Source organism: Lottia gigantea, assembly GCF_000327385.1.
Source record: "Lottia gigantea unplaced genomic scaffold LOTGIsca_110, whole genome shotgun sequence".
Taxonomy (NCBI): domain Eukaryota; kingdom Metazoa; phylum Mollusca; class Gastropoda; family Lottiidae; genus Lottia; species Lottia gigantea.
Genome location: NW_008707002.1, coordinates 745,556 through 765,677, shown reverse-complemented (window position 1 = coordinate 765,677; position 20,122 = coordinate 745,556). Strand labels below are relative to the sequence as shown.

General features: G+C 34.5%; 4 protein-coding genes across 4 annotated transcripts in view; 3 read left to right on the top strand and 1 right to left on the bottom strand.

Annotated features, from left to right (window-relative positions):
* Nucleotides 1-991: 991 nt before the first annotated feature.
* LOTGIDRAFT_136858 (hypothetical protein) lies at nt 992-2,050 on the top strand (the record flags this gene model as incomplete). Its single annotated transcript, XM_009047355.1, has 1 exon — nt 992-2,050. The coding sequence occupies one exon, from the start codon at nt 992-994 to the stop codon at nt 2,048-2,050; it is 1,059 nt and encodes a 352-aa protein (XP_009045603.1).
* Nucleotides 2,051-2,146: 96 nt separating this feature from the next.
* Nucleotides 2,147-6,492, top strand: LOTGIDRAFT_136955 (hypothetical protein; the record flags this gene model as incomplete). Its single annotated transcript, XM_009047354.1, has 9 exons — nt 2,147-2,254; nt 2,742-2,852; nt 3,365-3,466; nt 3,929-4,034; nt 4,293-4,500; nt 4,853-4,905; nt 5,333-5,439; nt 5,796-5,961; nt 6,293-6,492. Coding segments are annotated over 9 exons (1,161 nt in total), but the record flags the coding sequence as incomplete, so codon positions are not given.
* An 8,978-nt stretch (nt 6,493-15,470) lies between these two features.
* On the top strand, nt 15,471-15,998 carry LOTGIDRAFT_136894 (hypothetical protein; the record flags this gene model as incomplete). The annotated part of the gene is made up of 1 exon (XM_009047353.1): nt 15,471-15,998. A coding segment is annotated over one exon (528 nt), but the record flags the coding sequence as incomplete, so codon positions are not given.
* Nucleotides 15,999-17,720: 1,722 nt separating this feature from the next.
* The window catches only part of LOTGIDRAFT_171169 (hypothetical protein), a gene marked incomplete at both ends in the record, with an annotated part of 12,951 nt that continues 10,549 nt past the window's right edge, over nt 17,721-20,122 (bottom strand). Inside the window, 2 exons of the mRNA XM_009047352.1 lie at nt 17,721-18,717; nt 19,084-20,089. Of these exons, the coding sequence (XP_009045600.1) occupies nt 17,721-18,717; nt 19,084-20,089 (2,003 nt within the window). The remainder of the gene's footprint in view (nt 18,718-19,083; nt 20,090-20,122) is intronic.

Below are 20,122 nucleotides of genomic sequence, written 5' to 3'. Positions count from 1 at the left end.
TTCATGGAATGTTGTTAAATATTTTTAAAACTAAATCTTTTTTTAATTTCACTGTACTAATAGACAATTTCGAACTCTTTACAAAAAACTCAATTTTGTCATGCTTTGAGAGAGATTTTTGGTTACTGGAATTGTTTTGCTTGATATGAAGTTTTTATTGATCCCAAACTTAACATGAAAAGATGGTATAAATCAAAAAGTAATTTTATAATCAAAATTGCCTAGAGGGTGTAAAGGATGATATTTAACATGATCAGAATTAGTAGTAATTGTTAGATTAAGTTATGAAGCCTCCAGGTGTTGTGAACATAACACTTCTAAAACCACCTGCAATGTATAATTTATCACTAGTAGAATATAATTCTATCGATATTTTTATCCTGATTTAGTTAGGAACTACAAAAATACTAAAGTGAAAAGCACTCACATTTTGCACAAACCAGTAGTCTCCATTTTTGAGTCAAATTCAGGAAAATAAGGACAAAATCTACAGAATTTTTTTTCTAAGGAAACATTGTTTTAAACATGTTTTCTAGAAAAATTATGACAATTGAATTTTTGAGGAGCTTTACCTTGTTTTCTGATGAAAATATCTATAAGACTCGTTCAATTCAGAACAACATTCTTTCTTATTAATGGTGAAGACATGCTAAATTACAATAAAATAAAACAAAATTACCATACAAAATAATTAAGATACAAAGCTGTCTCTAATCCTCTAGAATTTTATAAAATCTTTGTAAATGGCTTTCAATAATAGAATAAATTGTCTGAATCCCAATACCAGATGTGCCAACATCATAAAATATTCCCCAGACTGGTATTCACCATAATTAACAATTAATTCTTAATTCTCAATCATTTAAAGTGAATTACAGCCATCCTAGAGGGTATAAGAAGTTTACATTCAATTTCAAATAGACGATGTGCGATGTATGATGGGGGATTATCAATATAGTAGAACGTGAACGCACTTCATACAGATCTGGACATGATTCGCTTCTACTGTTTTCTACTGACTGAAACAATAATTCTGTACCAGACACTACATATACCAGACACTACATATACCAGACACTTCATACACCAGACACTTCATACACCAGACACTTCATACACCAGACACTTCATACACCAGACACTTCATATACCAGACACTACATATACCAGACACTACATATACCAGACACTTCATACACCAGACACTTCATATATCAGACACTTCATATACCAGACACTACATATACCAGACACTACATATACCAGACACTTCATACACCAGACACTTCATACACCAGACACTACATACGCCAGACACTTCATACACCAGACACTTCATACACCAGACACTACATATACCAGACACTTCATACACCAGACACTACATATACCAGACACTTCATACACCAGACACTTCATACACCAGACACTACATACACCAGACACTACATATACCAGACACTTCATACACCAGACACTACATATATCAGACACTACATATATCAGACACTACATATACCAGACACTTCATACACCAGACACTACATACACCAGACACTTCATACACCAGACACTACATACACCAGACACTACATACACCAGACACTTCATACACCAGACACTACATATACCAGACACTTCATATACCAGACACTTCATATACCAGACACTACATATACCAGACACTTCATATACCAGACACTTCATACACCAGACACTTCATACACCAGACACTACATACACCAGACACTTCATACACCAGACACTACATATACCAGACACTTCATATATCAGACACTTCATATACCAGACACTACATACACCAGACACTTCATACACCAGACACTTCATATACCAGACACTTCATACACCAGACACTACATACACCAGACACTACATACACCAGACACTTCATACACCAGACACTTCATACACCAGACACTTCATATACCAGACACTTCATACACCAGACACTTCATATATCAGACACTACATACACTACATATATCAGACACTACATATACCAGACACTCATTTTAAAATCTGTTGACGGCATTGCCCATTTTACTGTAAACCAGAATTCTTTTGTTTCGTGATTTTGACATGTATGTTTAAAGGATATTCTGTTTGATATATTACAGATGATTTATTTGTGAAGAAGAACCGAGTATTAATCTGGGCTAACGAGGTGTGGGGAGCTTTACGAGGTCTCGAAACTTTCAGCCAGATTGTTTGGAAAGGACAAGATGATCGGGTAAGTTGTAATAATCAAAGTTTAGCATTGTCACAGTGCAGACAGGTTTTTATTGGGGTGCCAGCCCCTCCATACTGCATCACTGACAGGGTGAACAGGGTTGAAAAAAAAAACAAAGGTATTGAGATTGGGTGGTGTAAGATAAAAATTTCATATAAACACTGGCCCAGGTCACATAGTAAAGATATCAGTGTTAGATGATGATTAAAACAGTCTCATAAAAGCACTGGCTTAGGTCACAAACTAAGATTATATAGTGTTTGATGGTGATGAGAACATAATCTCATAAACACTGGCCCAGGTCACAAAGTAAAGATTCATGATAAAAGAAGGTACAAGTGTGATTAGCAGGAATTACTGCCAATATGAGTTCAAGAGGTTTATATCAAGAAGAGATATGTATTAAAATATGATGTCCCAAGTTAAACAGTGATATATTAATGATAAAGAAAGTGAATGAATTTTGAAATATTTTATGTATTTTCAGCTTTATGTTAAAGAAACGGTAATTAGTGATTATCCGAGATTTCAACATCGCGGTATTCTAGTTGATACGTCACGTCATTTCCTGTTTAAAGAGGTCATCTTTGATATTATCGTAAGTTTTCTTTCAATCTCAATCCATAAGTCAACGCTGCAATTTAAATTATAATTTAGCACACAAATTGTTCTGATTTATACATTTTATAATGAAGAATAAAAAAATTGCTTTTGATCAAAAATTCAGCAAATTGTTGTCAAGTAAAACATTACAAATATAGGTTTTATTATTATCTAGCTTACAGCATAGATAGAGACTGTTTTCTTCTGTTGTGTTCTGTTTTCTTCTGTTGTGTTCTGTTTTCTTCTGTTGTGTTCTGTTGTGTTCTGGATAATCTTAGTAAAAGAACACAGAACATCTCGGCAGAAAGAATGACTGAGCTTCTTATTAAGAATATTTATCAGATAAACTAAGCTTCCTGAAATTAATTGTTAAATTCTATATTGATATTTATTATCACAGGACTGGAAGACAAAGACTACTGGTACTGTCGCCCAGTCCCTTTCAGTTATTGAATAGGATATATATTTATATATTGAGGAATAATATTTAAATATTTATTATTACAGGATGCTATGGAAGCTAATAAAATGAATGTAATGCACTGGCACATAGTAGATGATCAATCTTTCCCATACAAGAGTAAAGTTTACCCTGATCTCAGTAAAAAGGTAGGTGGTTTCTTTATGATTTATATTGCCTAGGACACCAGGTTTACATTTGCCGATCAACATTAGAACCAGCCACCTTTTTCTGGTTGTAATCACGAAATATGCCACGATTCCAAAGCTCTGAAGGAAAAAGCAATTTTTAAAGTTAGTAAGAAATTGTGTTGAATTAGTCTGCTATAAGCTCCTTAAAACTTGACTTTTAATACCTATTAATATATATACACATTGTATTGTATTGTACAATTTTTTTTAACCTAAAAAGGGGCTTGTCAAGCAGTGGGTGTGCTTTATACAATGAACCTTATCTATGTAATATTTGCTTGCTGTTATTGCTGTACAACCTTTTAATAACAGTAACCCTATTTGCGTTAATAGTACAAAGTTATTTACTGTTAAAAGGGCTTGCCAAACAATAGGTGAGTCTTATACAATGAAACTAATCTACAAGTATTATATTTCCAGGGCGCATTCCATCCTGAGTTTGTGTACAGTCTAGAAGATATCACAGAGATTATACATTATGCCAGATTCCGTGGTGTCAGAATTATGCCAGAGTTTGACTCTCCAGGTAAGACTTTGGTAAATCCTTGGACCCAGGGGATCTTTATTGGCTGGTCAGTCCTTGACCTATATCTTTGTAATGATGTTCAAAGAAAGAAACATATTTTACATTGATACCAAATCATTTCTACCAGCTGATCCTTGACCAAACCTCTGGTATATTGGAGAGAAAAATCAATATTTTACAAGGACAACTTTTTCTCAAGGATACTGTCTATCAGCTGGTCCTTGGTTAAACTTATTGACATCCCTCTTTTTTTTCCAGGTCATACGTACTCGTGGGGTCTGAGTCAGCCGGAGTTATTAACACAATGCTATCAGGGTAGTAACCCAGTTAAAGGATATTTTGGACCAATAGACCCCTCCAAGAATGCGACATATACGTTTTTAAAGAATCTGTTTGATGAGATATTAACAGTGTTTCAAGATACGTATATACATCTCGGTGGAGACGAGGTACCGTTACAATGCTGGTAAGAACAGTTTTTGATATCTTCAATATTTGTATCCAACTGGAAGGGTGAGCCTAAACCCTTTGCCTTCAAACATGAGAATTGGTGAACCCAAGTATAATACCAAGTACAACTGTAAACATGTTATATATTCAAGGAAACTTGACTTATTTTATGAATTCTTGATATATTTACAAGTGTAGATATCTATATTAACACGCTTCATTACAGACAGAAAACTATGATCATGTATGAGATCCTATCAGGTTCAATATTCAATCAATTTATTCGTAGAATAAAATTCAATTTAAACTCAGTTGAATAAATGTGATATTGATGTCCATGTGACAATATTTTTAATCTGTCCTTTCAGGTCATCAAACCCAGACGTGACAAATTTTGGGATAGATTTATCAAAGAAAGCGAGTGAAAAACAACGACAGGCTCGCAACAATAATAATAATAATAATAATTATAACAACGCTAATAACTATCAGTATTATAATTCGGGATTTGATGTCAGAAAAGTCTATGAATATTATGAAAACAGGTAAATGATTTACTACAAGCATCATTTTTTTATGTTTACTGTCAAACATTTTAAACATAGCTTGAAATAGTCTAGGGGCTGGAGATATCTGAAATTGCCAGAAGAACTTGCTTTTGAGGCTGCCCCCTCTCCCCCCTTGGCTCAGCCACTGGGCAGTGGGTACCATTGACATCTCTCAAGATATGGTATCACAACGGGTCCAAAATTAGATATTTTCATTTGAGATAGAAGGTTGACCTTGAAATTGGTATTTCTTGTGATATTTTGTAAAATGTAAAAATCTTTCCAAGTATGAATTATGAGTAATATATAATTTCAGATTGATGAAAGATTTACGTAGTATCGGTAAAAAACGTAAAGATGGTGTCAAGTTTGTCATGTGGCAGGAAGTCATGAACAACGATCTACAGGTAAATTTTTTTATAAAAAGGATGTGGTCCTCAATGGTATCGCCAACATTCTGAGACTGGGGGTACAAATAGAGGGCAGACTGGGGGTACAAATAGAGAGCAGACTGGGGGTACAAATAGAGAGCAGACTGACTAAATGGGGAAACAACTATTCCAAAACTGACAGCTCTACGAGAGCGCCCTGGTTACAAACCTACCATGGAGCATCTGAGAGGGTTCACCCAAAATTTTTTAATTTGTATGGAAGCAAATGGGGGTACATTTTGGGATAAACTATTTATCTACGGAGGCAGATGCCCTGTCTGTACCCCCACTGGCGTAGCTTATTTTATTTCTCTATTTCTTTATTTTTACAGCTTCCAAATGATACGTTAATCCAGATCTGGATGGGAGATGTGATGGATATCAACCGAGCTATAAATCTAGGCTATAACGTTCTCTACTCAACATGTTGGTACCTAGATCATGTAGAATACGGAACAAAATGGCCAAAATATTATCAATGTGATCCAGCTGATAATAGTTATGGTAAGAAAATAATTAATTAGTGTCTAATTATAATTCTAATCAATTATTTACAAGGAAGCTGAGATGACTTGAGAAGCTATAAGCTAATATTTAAATATTAATTTTAGAGGTGTGTCTTAACCTTTAGCAGTAACTTCAGCCTAACAGGTTTCCCCGATGCTGTTGTACAGGTTGGAGGGACGAACATTTGACATTAAAAAAATATCCAGCTGTTCATTTGGTGCTTCTAACTACATTTTAACGATTTCTCAACAAGATGTGATTTCTATAATTGAAGGGAAATAACTCCATTAATTGACTACAGACAACTATTATTGAATTTCAGGTATGACAGTAGATGAGAAGAAGATTCTAGGAGGTGAAGCTTGTTTATGGTCGGAGTACGTTGACAACGAGAATTACATGACGACGCTATGGCCCAGGGCGTCTGCTACTGCCGAGAGATTGTGGAGTCATAAAGATGTACGAGATCTTGACTCCGCGGCCATCAGATTACAAGAACATAGATGTCGCATGTTGAAGTAAGATTTAAATTTTTGGAGAGAAATTGATTTTTGTTGTTATAATATTTTTTACTATGATTATTTGTATCTTTGCCACCGTCATTATAACCTACTACCAATACAGAGCAGAAGGAAATGAAACACCACTTCATTTTATTTGAGCTGACCAACAGGATTATTGAATTCCAATTTTGATTTACCATTGTCATAATCTTGTCTATCATAGACGTTTTTCCTCTCACATGATGAAATATTAATTTTATTTTCTGATTTTTTTCAGGCGTGGTTTAAGCGTGAGTCAGATCAGTGGACCAGACTATTGTTTACATCGTGGACCTTCACGTAGAAATAGATTCAATAATACGTATAATAGTGGTAAAAATATATTACAAGTAGAGGATATACAATTACATTTAACACAGCGAGGTGGTAATATAGCAGAGTGTAATACTGTAAGTCATTTTTTCTTTCTAATATTTAACTAAGAATTGGTGGGTTGAAGTTTGAAATTTATGTTATTATGAAGAAAAACAAAGGAAGAAGAACTTTCCTTTAGGACACCCTTAATGTTGATCTGTAGTGTATGACCTGACTGGTTTTGTTCAGTTTGAACTCTTTAGTGACAAGTTAACATGAGTGAATTCATGACCTCTATTTATGCTAATTTATGCGAGGTAACCTTGTATCAACTGCTTCAGGTTTACGATTATAAAGAGGTTTTTTTTAACTTAAACGTATAGATTTCAATATTTAATGAGATAGGTGTTTTATGACGTCTTTATGACAATAGGTGTTTATAATTTCTACGAACCTTTGGAATAATGACGTCATACACACTTAGTTTGTAATAGCAGGAACTATACATGGTCATTCAGTACATTGATTCATGTTTCCTATACTATTTACTATCTATATTGTCAGTATTTCTATTTAATATCTTTACACTTTTGTTTATTATGACATGTTTTCTCCCCAGTTGTTAATAATAAACCTCACACCATTACCAGTTGTTAATAATAAACCTCACACCATTACCAGTTGTTAATAATAAACCTCACACCATTACCAGTTGTTAATAATAAACCTCACACCATTACCAGTTGTTAATAATAAACCTCACACCATTACCAGTTGTTAATAATAAACCTCACACCATTACCAGTTGTTAATAATAAACCTCACACCATTACCAGTTGTTAATAATAAACCTCACACCATTACCAGTTGTTAATAATAAACCTCACACCATTACCAGTTGTTAATAATAAACCTCACACCATTACCAGTTGTTAATAATAAACCTCACACCATTACCAGTTGTTAATAATAAACCTCACACCATTACCAGTTGTTAATAATAAACCTCACATCATTACCAGTTGTTAATAATAAACCTCACACCATTACCAGTTGTTAATAATAAACCTCACACCATTACCAGTTGTTAATAATAAACCTCACACCATTACCAGTTGTTAATAATAAACCTCACACCATTACCAGTTGTTAATAATAAACCTCACACCATTACCAGTTGTTAATAATAAACCTCACACCATTACCAGTTGTTAATAATAAACCTCACACCATTACCAGTTGTTAATAATAAACCTCACATCATTACCAGTTGTTAATAATAAACCTCACACCATTACCAGTTGTTAATAATAAACCTCACACCATTACCAGTTGTTAATAATAAACCTCACACCATTACCAGTTGTTAATAATAAACCTCACACCATTACCAGTTGTTAATAATAAACCTCACACCATTACCAGTTGTTAATAATAAACCTCACACATATTACCAGTTGTATATGTTTGTGAATAAATGTAGCAGGTGTAAGGTTACCAACTCTCATGTAACTGAGTTGTTAGATTGTGTTCAGAACTCATATTATTCACAACCATACACAACTGGTAATCACAACTAGTATTCACAACCATACACAACTAGTAATCACAACTATACACAACTAGTAATAGCTATAGTGGGAAGACACTTTAAGATAGAATTTATATCTAATTTATTACTTGACAATGATCTGTCCACCTATATCTGTTCCTTGCCTCCATTCTTGATAATACAAGATGTTTTCTCCCGATCTGTAAAAATGAAAATTTATTTGCCTTCATTTTAAATCTCTATATTTCCAGGTTTTTCCAAGTCTAGTAGTTTGTTTATTATTGCTACGTCTGCCATTATAATATTAGCAATTGCGTTCGGAATCCGCCGTCCGGCTGGCAAATTTACTCAGACCAAAATGTGCAAAAATAAAACAATTTTACTGCTCTTCGCGAGCGTGTTAGTTATTTATTTTATGTGTTACACAACAATTTGGATGCAAGCGTTTGAATTCAGTGGTTCCATTCATAAAAGCGTTCAAAAAAATAATCTGGATAAACGATGATCCGCATTTAATCATGTTATTGTTATTTTTTGTTTTGGGATTATCTCAAGTTGGAATGGAAAATTGTGTTTTTGAGAAATTGATTTTCAGCTTATTGAAGTCTGTTTCTTCTTCAATCAACTGAAAAAAAATGTATTTTTATGGAATTGTGTGCTTCTTGTTTTCATCCAATCAGCTTAAAGGAAATGTGTTGCTATGGAGAAGGGTATATGTGTATTATTTTTATCAAATCCAGTGTTAATAGACAGAAGGGGTAATAATAAAAAGGAAAAGTTGTGTTCCTTAGACAAATTCAGCAGAATCATCTCCCTTGATCTTAAGACGTCTGCTTAGAGATGAGAAATACAAAATGGAGGATGGATGTGGTTGTGAACATGACTATATGAAGGTGCTTCAAACAATCAATTAATGAAAAGATTTCTCAGATGAAGCCAGGTGTGAATTCTATCTTCTATCTATGTGCTGAAATTTGGTGAATTTTCAAAACCATGACAACTGACCCAAACATAGACTTAGTTTGGGTGTAACAACCAAGCTGTTTGATTTTAGGATAGGCATTAAAAGAAATTCAAAACAATTGTGGTCTGATTTTTGTGGATTTTGTCCATAAAAAAGGGGCTATGAATTTCTAGACAGTTTATGTGCCCTAAGATTAAGGATGAAACATGTTAAAGTGATTTTGACGCGAGTTTCTGGTGCTTGAAATTTCCAACAGTTGTTGTTCCTTCAAAATGTGCCAATGAATCTTGGACACCGTTCTAAACATCGAAGAATGATCAAAGGTGAAGAATGGTGCGATTAAGTACCTACAAGGTCAAAGTTCAAAGTTCAAGGACAGAGAGAGAAAGGACAAGCATCGAAACCTTGAGAGATCAAAGTTCAACAACTAAGAGAATTCAAGATCACGGTAGAAGGTCAAACGTCTTCAAGGTCAAAGTTCAAGGACCAAGAGGTCATGGTGAAACATAAAAGGTCAAGAACCTACAAGGTCAAGGTAAAAGACCGGAAATTCTGCATCACAGCCAGTAATTTAATGTTGTATGTGATTCAAGTCAATTCTTTCAAACCAAAGATCATGACCATCGTGATTTTGATTGCCTTAAATTTGCTTTTCATATTTTATAGGATCTGTTCATATTTATATACACTTGATATGTTACTATTGTTTTGATTGGTTGATAAATTGATGGTTTAACCAATTAAATCCTGTGGTTAGAATTTATAACAAATTATCTTTTTGGATAATAGAATACAAGCTGTTTGGCCATGGAGAATTCTTTGTGTCAAGATTCATCCAACAATTGGATTTGATTGGACAAGAAGAAGAAATATATTTGTTTTGACCAATCAGAACCTTTGTATCATATCATATATGAAGAAATATGTGGATAGACCCTATGATTTAATTTATTTTAGAATAGAGTATTATTTAACTTAATAAAATGCCTGATTCTGAATTTGAATTCTCATTCTGTATACATTAGATTGAGAAAGGTTTGTAGATTAAAGAAAATGCTGTTTTCGATTGCAATAAGCATGATTAAAATTTCTGTCTAGTATTTCAAAATGGTATAATTTAATCACACGGAGGTATAAAGGTGTAACACAAATTTTTTTGTCATATCTTATGTTTTCCAAATTAACTTTTATCCACTGCAAAATGTCCGCTAATATTAATATTTCGCTGCTCATGTAACTTATTTGTGAAACTTTATGAATCGAAAGCTTTGTACTCATGTTCTGTTGAATTTCTGTAGATTTGTAAGGTAAAATAAGTTATATTTTAAAATTATAACTTGTAATATACACATTCCCATGTATTGTAAATTGTGGCATTGTAGAAATTCTCCTTGTAAAGGACGTCAAAATTTATATGTTGAATTAATCTTGTCCAAATTGGACAGAATATTTTATTGTATTTAAAGATTTTAGCCGTAAAATTGGTCATTGTTAATAAACTTGTGCTGTGTATGGCCAATCATGCCACAATAAGGTTCGCATCGCAATATTGGGTAACGAAATAAAAAATTAATTTCTGAAATATATTAAATTCTAACTTTCTTACACTGATATTTTTGTAATGTAGTCGATTCCCTGATATTTCTAGCACTACAATGGTCCAATTTTCAGCCAAAATCTGTTAAAAATGAAAACTGATGAAAAGTGCTATAATTGTACATTCCAATAATTTGCATGCTAATATACAAATATCTTGAATTATTTTAAATTTAGTTGAGATATTTATGAATATTTTTGATTTTTCCTATGTTTTGGTGAATGGTTTAATAATATTTTTTTTGAAATGTAGAAAGACTTAGCAAGCTATCACAGAAACAAATTTAATTATTTCTTAATAATGCATTTAACGTCTCAACAAAATTCTGGCTGTTTTTACTTATTTCAACTTGTCTCACATAGAATCAAGATTTTTTCCAAAATGCCATAACAACTTGAGTTTCATATTATCGGCTCTAATAATGAAATTAATGGAGTTTTACATCCTACTTTTATGCACCAATAATCGGCTCTAGATCTAGAATTTTAGCTCATAATATCATACCTCATTTTGACAGTTTGCCCAAAATCTTTTCAAGGCCTACATTGGAGTAAAATATATCAATTAAAGTATCTACGATGAGAGATTTAATAAGGAAATGATTTGATAGGCAATAAAAACACCCCTTAGGTTCTAAATGAACTCTCACAAATGGACATCACACTATGATATTGATTGAAAGAATGCATGTGTGGAAGAGTCCATTAAAAGGTTGAGGGGTGTCAGGTAACTGGTAGGATACTTCCATATGTGGCATAAAAAAAATATGAAATTGCTTAACGAAGTTATGTCTACCTCTATTATGTTAATTATTATTTTGTTTTTGTGATTATATTTCAGAATAAAATATGATTTTTAGTGTAATCAGCATATTTAGACATTTTTATTGTATACAATTATTAATACATTATTTCTTACATTGTAAATATAAAGCAGAAATAATTATATGTCCTTTTGTCAAAAAATAAGACCTTCAAAAAAACAAAATTTGACACTAAATAAAGGGAATTAGGGTAAGACACAGAATTGGACATTTGGTATGGAAAAGGGTACAAAATTTGTAACTATTATTTCACCATTTCATTATTTATCTGTCAAATTTCAGACTGGAAACATCGTAATTTCTGAGTTTATAAAAACTGAGTTAAAACATTTTCATAAGATGATATGAAATGGTCATTAAAATTGTTTTATGGTTCTTATTGTAACTTTAAACTAAGCATAATGATAAGTCCATAGCATAATATTAAAACTGAGATGAGATTATTAATTTTAAGAAATTCATATTATTATTATTATAATTAGATTAACCAGTTTATTCAACGTTTAACAAAATATCTTAGACTTAATCTTTATTTTAACAGCTTCAGGTATTCTTCACAATTTTTAGAATATGAATTTATCTTACAGATCATTTACAATTTTTCTCATGAAGTTTTTACCACATTGCTCAAAGATAAAAATTATGGTTAGTATTTTAGGGGTTTTGATATCTGGAAGATTACCACACAAAATGGCAATAAAATTTGTTAAGTTTTTCCTGTAAAATCAGACATGTATGGCAATAAAAATAACCAGTCTAATTTCAGTGAATATAAAGTAGATTATCATGTAAAATAATGAAATAATGTGTAAAGTTACGTAAAATCTGTGTTTATTTTAATATTGCTTTACGTGATTAACACAAATCTAAAATTAACTTTAACATAGACAGTCCTTCCAGTGAAAAATCTCTAATTCTGAACTTTGTCAATGCAATGACATATCAAAAATAGTTTTATTTATACCTGACAATATCTGAAACTTACCATTTACAGTTGGAAATTGTCTAACTTTTCTTTTTTCTTTGGCATCACACTCTTAAAATATTTCATACTTAAAAAAGGATTTGTCAAACAGCAAATTTTGATTCAAAGTGCTTTAGTGTGATTTGTGCTAAAATATAGGTTAATGTCAAATTAATGTATCAGATATAATTTATTTTTTCTTTATAGAATTTGATATAAATATAATATGTATATATTGATGATATTGTATAAAGCACCTGCATATTGTGTGTTTATCTGTGTCAATGTGGACATGCATGTGTAAATGTGTATCTGTTACAAACTGTGTTAGTCTTTTTGGCTGAAAAATTTGATATTCATATTGGATACCAAGTTTTTTTTAGCCAATTCTCTTTTGAAATTAGATCTTTCTGATTGGACAATAAAACAGTGTTACACAATGTTATATTTTATTATGATAAGACAAAATATTTGTTGGAAATACTTCATTATTTTCCCCTCTTCTTGGCAAATCATGACAACTTTTCCTTTTTTCATCTTTTTGATTTATTATATTCTCTTTGTGATAAATTTACATAATTTAATTTTTTGATTGAAGAGAAATTGCTGAATCCATTTTTTGGGGTTCGATTTTTAAGATAGTTTGAACATTGTCTATAATCGTAGAAAACTTTATACTTTCAAAAACTGAATGGAATTTATCTTGCTCTTTGTTTCAGTTTTGATTTTGAATTTTAAAGCTCAGAATATACATGTATAAAATACAATAAGATATTTATTAAAGTTTTGTAAGCATATTAATTATCTTTCCATGACAATAATAAACCAAACTTTATATTTTGTATTATTTTTCTATAAAATGGTTGAGAGAAAGGTTCAAGTCTACTTCTGTTACTTTAGTAACAGTGTAAGAATTTTATCGAATCCTACACTATTCCTAAAACAACATGAGTTACAACTGGTAGGTCTCCGTGACATTTTGATCAGAGCAGTAGCCTGAACAACCAATATGAAAATTAAGATCAAAATTTAGCTTAAGATAAAGGTTTTGATTTTAAGGTTCTTGACCTAACTTCCTGGTCATTATTCATACACGTTAACAGCGGGGCTGACTGGAATAATGAGTTAAAGATGACTTATTCGGGTGAAATTTAAGAACACAGAACCCGAATAAAACCCACGAGTCATACCAGCTGTAATAAGATAGAAGTAACCTTGATCTTGCTTTCTAATTCTCTTGCATTTAAATTTCTAGTTGTATATTCTATTATTTATTTACTTATTAGTGTAGTACAGTTAGTGGCGGAGCCAGGTTTATGTCTGGGGGAAGATTGCCCCCCTTTGACTCCGCCATTGAGAAACGTTTCATGAAAATGAGATTTAAGTAGGTTAAGGTTAAGATTGTGGATAAAGGGCAATAACTCTTTATTTTGTTATATTATGTAAATAAACCCCAGATTTGGTCAAATTGTGAAAATTTGGTCACATTGAAAAGAAATAATTAAAAATATCTTGTTACTTTAAATCTATTAGCTAATGTGTCTTGTTGATCCAATCTATTAACGAAAGGGTCTTGTTGATCAAATCTATTAACTAAATTGCTGACCTGGTCTATTTCAGTAAAAGGTCTTGTTGACCTTATCTATCAAGTAAAGGTCTTGTTGATCCAATCTATTAAGTAAAGGGTCTTGTTGATCCAGTTTATTAACAAAAAGGTCTTGTTGATCCAATCTATTAAGTAAATGGTCTTGTTGACCTGGTCTATTAAGTAAAGAATCTTGTTGATCTTATCTATTCAGTAAAGAGTCTTGTTGATCTGGTCTATTTATTATTTTAGAAATTGATTATATAATGGTGATATTGTATATAAATATTTTGTAACAAAAACATTTATTTCTTGGTCTGTAAGTGACTAAAACTTTAGAAATAATAACCAAACATTTCCATGGAAAGAATGTATATTTTAAATCAATTATCTTTTTTCTTAGCTTACTAAAGCTTAATGATTTTTGGAAGAATCTTGCCGGTTGTAAGATAACAGTAAAGAAAGGCTGCACTGATAACTGTTCCTAACGCAACGCAAATATCGCCAATGTGGGGCCCCCATTTTGTGCTAAAAGCTCTTCTGGATGCCTGAATCCACTCTGACTAAATTTGTAAGGCCGCATAATCAATATTGTTAGCTATGGCTGTCTATTTGATATACATGTGTTTAGTAAGTAACAAATTCATATTGAGCCTTTCTTCACAATGTGACAACAGTTTTTTTTCAGGGGTATGCCTTCATTGAAATATGGGATATCGTCCTTGTAAATAAGTATATTGCCCCAGTGAATATAGGCTATATTGTCCCCGTGAAATATTGATCACAATAAATAGCGTCTATTGAATAGTGATTTGTTACTCTTAATCTATTGTTGAAATATTTCATTTCTCGAACGGTAACTAGCCAAGATTTGTTTTGATCAAATTGAGAAAGGGCTTATACTTTTCAACCGAGTGAACATTATGAGTTTTTCAGACAAATTTGGAATTTGGGCACTTATACAAGAATAGTGACCTTGAGCGAAAGCCACAGATCTGCATATTGCTTTGAAAAATAACCGAAATCGTTTTATATATGGTGCTGTAGAAGGATAGTTTATTTGGTTGTGAGGACTAAACAAAATTATCAGCCGCGAACTTAAAATTGAAAGGACGTAACTATCTCATAACGGTATTTTATAAAGTGTACATTGTTATCATGGCATCAGGAACAACAACCTGTAAACTCTGTTCAGAAATCTACAAAAAACCAAAATTACTGCCATGCTTTCATACGTTTTGTGAAAGTTGTTTGTACGACTACATCGGCAAACATTCTACCAAAGAACTATTCGTCTGTCCGTCATGCAGTCTGGAGATCCTTGTACCAAACAACATAGCAGACGACTTACAAACAAACCATTTTATTGAAGCTTTCATTGAACAACATCCGACTCAAGATGAAGACACGTTTGAGTCTTGCGACATCTGTAAGACCGCAACGGATGAAGGGTATTCTTGTAAAGAGTGTGAGCACAAGATTTGCAAAAACTGCAACATCGTACACGCATCTATGAAAGCTACAAAATACCATAAAGTCGCAAAGATTAACGGACCTCGACGCGCGTTTAAGTTGCAGCGCACCTGTAAGGATCATGACGAAGATTTTCGGTTCTATTGTCGCACATGTTGCGAAGGTGTTTGCGTTGACTGTAAAATGGATTATCATGAAGATCATTCTTGTGAACATGTCACAGAAGCAAAAAACAAAGGGCGCCAGTCTATTAAACATGTTTCTAACCGTCTGCGATCACATTTACGAGACCTCGATTGCGAACTCGACGCACTGTCATATCGCAAACGGTTAGTGAAGAAAAGTTACCAAGAAACGGCTGCGTCCATAAAAGAACAGGCTGACGCAATTTGTAAGCTTGTCATCGCCGTTCGAGACGAAAAGCTTCACGAAGCAAAGCAATCGCACCATGAACAGCAACAGAAAATCGAAAAGATTGAAAATGAAATAAAAACTTGGGAACGCCAAGTTGCGGCTGCATCTGAGTACGTTGATTTTGTAAACCGTTCGGATTCTGATGTCAGTGTTTTGGAGACGTGCGACCAAGTGCAGGAAAGGATGGGTTTAGTCTCCGAGTATGACTGTTCCAGCTTCGACGTTCAGTGTATTGAACTAGCCAAGGAAGATGATATTAAACCACGGATCGAGCAATTTTTTGGAAAGATCAATCAGTATCCTGCGTTGCGACTCCGTTTAGGTTACGGATCTACTAGTTCCTTTGCATGTGCATCGCAAAAGACAATCGTAGACGCAATCTGTCCATTTGAAAGTGGGACAGCATGGATAGCCAGTCATGCTGCTAATGAGGAAAAATCTTTATTGATTTTGTTCGATGCAAATGGAGCTGCTTTAAAATCCATTTCCTGTGAAGAGATCATACGATCCTTGGCCATTTTGGATCGAACTATTCATGCTTTGACGAAAGAGTCGTTTCTCAAACTGAACTCAGAGGGAACGAAGATGGAGCAAGTTGTGGCCCCATCACTTCCGGTTCTTCTGGCGTCTAATACCACGTCGATGTTCTATCTATCACGAGATGATACGTGTCATTACGTCACAAGTACAGACGTAAAGCCGATCGAAGAAACGTTCTTGTGCTCGCTCGAAGATTTGAAGCGACCGTCCAAAATGGCGATTGATGAAAACCAAAATATCGTTTTGATAGACAGCGACATAGTTAAGATCTTTGATTTCAATGGCGTTCCGCTGAAAATTGACTGCATGGACTATCCGAACCTTTGTCCATTGGACGTCTGCTTTGACAAATGGTCGGACATTTTGATTGTAGATGGAGGGAACGAAGCCATTCACGAGCTATCAGCAGACGGACAAGGGAGAGAAATCATGTATTCTCGGTTTTCTGGGCTGAAGAATGTTTGTTGTATAGCTGGTGATGAGGATGCTCTTTGGTTTGGATCCAGTGATGGAACTATTGTCGTTAAGCACCTGTGATTCTCACCTTGATGACATCTTTAGGTTCGAGTTTTCTGGGGCTTGTCCGGGTCTAGATTGTCTTTCTTGGTTCTGGTAGCCTACTGTATGTAGTTAAATTATTACTGATGGCGATCTAAACTTAGCGACTCTACGTCTTGCTTCTGATCGTTATCGATGACTTTCCTGGTAGGCTTTGTCTTTCAAATAGACATAGCAACATTGCAGCGATCAGAGCAAGTTCTGAGCTAGGGGATCCTTTGTCCCATAAAAATATACTTTGAGCTTGTTTACCGTTTACCCTCATCCTTTGGTCATATGTAGGGCCAAGCCTATTGATCTGTATTTAAAATAATATCTAATACAATTTTGTCATATATATTATAAAGTATTTAAAAAAAACTTATTTAAAAATCAAAATAAGATGAGTTTGATTTACAAAAAATGCCAGAACATGTGTTTTCGTCACGAAGAAGGTGCAGATAACTCTTGTCGTTTATTCCTTAGTTCGTTCAAGAGTGCTCTTCCTTGGTTGACATCAACTTCAGATGCTTCGTGAAGTTGCTTCTGCCTCACCCAAGATGCAAAAGCTTTGTCACGTTCCGCCTGGGTTCTCGGAGATGTTGGTCCCATTGACGTCTTCTGCTTGACTTTTGTGGCTTGACGTTTGCGTTCCAGCCAGACGTCATGTGTGACGCAAAGACTACTTCGCAACTGTTCTTCTTTCAAAACCTCGACTTCGCGTTTTTCTCTTTCTTTCCTTTGTTTTTCAGTTAATTCTCGTTTTAAAAGGCCACTGTTCCATTTATCAAAAGAAATCTGCCGTGGGGAGCGTTTCTTTAAATTTTCTTCTTCGATCCGTTCCAGTTCCTTCATGTCAGCTTTTAGAATTTGTTTCATCAGCAATTTCTTCTGTTCTGCCGTCTCCAACCAATCTTCATACGTTACAGCTGCGGCAAGAAGTTGCTGTCGTTTACGTTCCAATCTCGCTTTCAACAATTCCGGGTCGACATGTTTCTTCGGTTCCGATCTCTTCCCCTTCCACTGTTGGTAGCAACGCATGTTTTTATCCGGCGATTCGGGCGTCTTGATCGTATCAGCGATTTGAGCTTCTCCAACCGTAACAATTCCCCGTACCGGCCGATCTTTCAGTTTATACAGTTCCCGAACCGTCATATGATGTTGCGCGTGAAGCTGGTGGTTCCCGCGTTTTTTCATCCATTCATCATAGGCGGCTGAATTCCCGCCATCTGAGTCGCCATCGTGGGAACTCTCATCTGATTGGCTGATTAATCGTTCCCGACATTCTTGCATCCGTTTTCTCTCGAGCCATTGTTCGAAAGTTTCAGCATTTACCAGTCTTTCTTTTCGTTTCTGTTTCTCCGACAACCGGATCTGACGTTTTGCTGTCGTAGCTCTGTCGTTTTCGTTTTCTTTTCTTCGAAATGGAAGCAGACGTACACTGAAATGAGAAAAACAGTTATTTTATTATTTCTATAGTCCGCTGCAAATTGAACAGTTTGGAATAAAGAAAGAAAGTTTTGATACATTTGGCAATACTAGTAGGATTATGTTTGTAAATCCATATTGTTTCGCTTGGCTCTACTACTCTACTAGATTATCGGCGAGGTTTTCATGAATTTATAACATTGACCAACAATACAGTTTGTGGCCCAGTATATAGGATACTCTCAAAATACAACTGACAAGCTTAGACCATTATTTGGATGTTGATGGTCATCTTTGGGGAGTTCACATTTCATAAAAAGCTAGGGCCCTTTACCCTTATACCAAGGTTACTTTCAAAAAATAAAGAATCTCTACTAACCCTCCCTTATGTCGATGAGTTTTCGCTGATCCCAGTTTATTTCTGTTGTTGATGCCAGACGTAGCCGGAGCGCTTTCAACACTACGACAGTCCGACATGTTCATACGACTTCCCTCTCCGGGAGCAGACACTAACGTCAGTTCACTGTCCGGTTGACTCTGGTTATCGGATTTCAGTGTTGAAGAGTTCGAATCCAGCGATTCTTTACTTAGTGTTCGAATGAGGTTGCCTCTTTTTTCAAAATTTTCCATCTGAGCTTTGTTTTTCAGGATCGTGGTCGGATAACTGGGTTTAATCGAATCTGATTTAGGATTCATGTGAATTTCTACTAACGATTCGTCCCGCCATCGCACGGCGTGTTTAGCACTTTTGGATCTTGGTTCGGGCTGCACACTTGGAATACGTATTTCTGCGCCAACGTTCCGGTTTGTTCGATCGTCAATATCCCAAACGAAACACTGAGATGATGGTCTTTCCGGGATATGAGAAGTCATTGGTCGAGTGTTCGACGTAGGCAACTTTTGAGAAGATGCATCAACCGGGGGACTTTTTTCTTGTTGCCGTTTTTCAGTTCCCTTTTCAGTAGCACGAGTCTTATCGGAACCAACTTTCGCTTCTCGCGACCTCTCACTTTTAATCATATCTTTCCTACTCCCTTCTAACGAAGTGGGTGGCCGTGGCATGTAGGTCAATGGTTCGTCTTGTTGAAATTTCACACGTAACTTCCGGTTGACTGGAAGATTGACGTTAATATTTTTGACCATTCCGTTCAATGGTTTCGACAGTCGGAGACCATTTTTATCCAAACTCCATAATCTTAATTTCCTGAAGCACAATTTAGCCGCAATACGCCGAGCCAACAATAATGGCGTTTCACCTCGGGCGTCCTTGACCTCCATCACGGCGCCAGATTGATGCAGAAGATCCAAAATGGCGTCGTTATCTCGACAAGTTGCTGCATACAGAGCTGATCGACCGAAAGGAGTTCGGCCATTAGGACTGACACCTGAAATTATAAAGATTAACATCAGTAGATGCT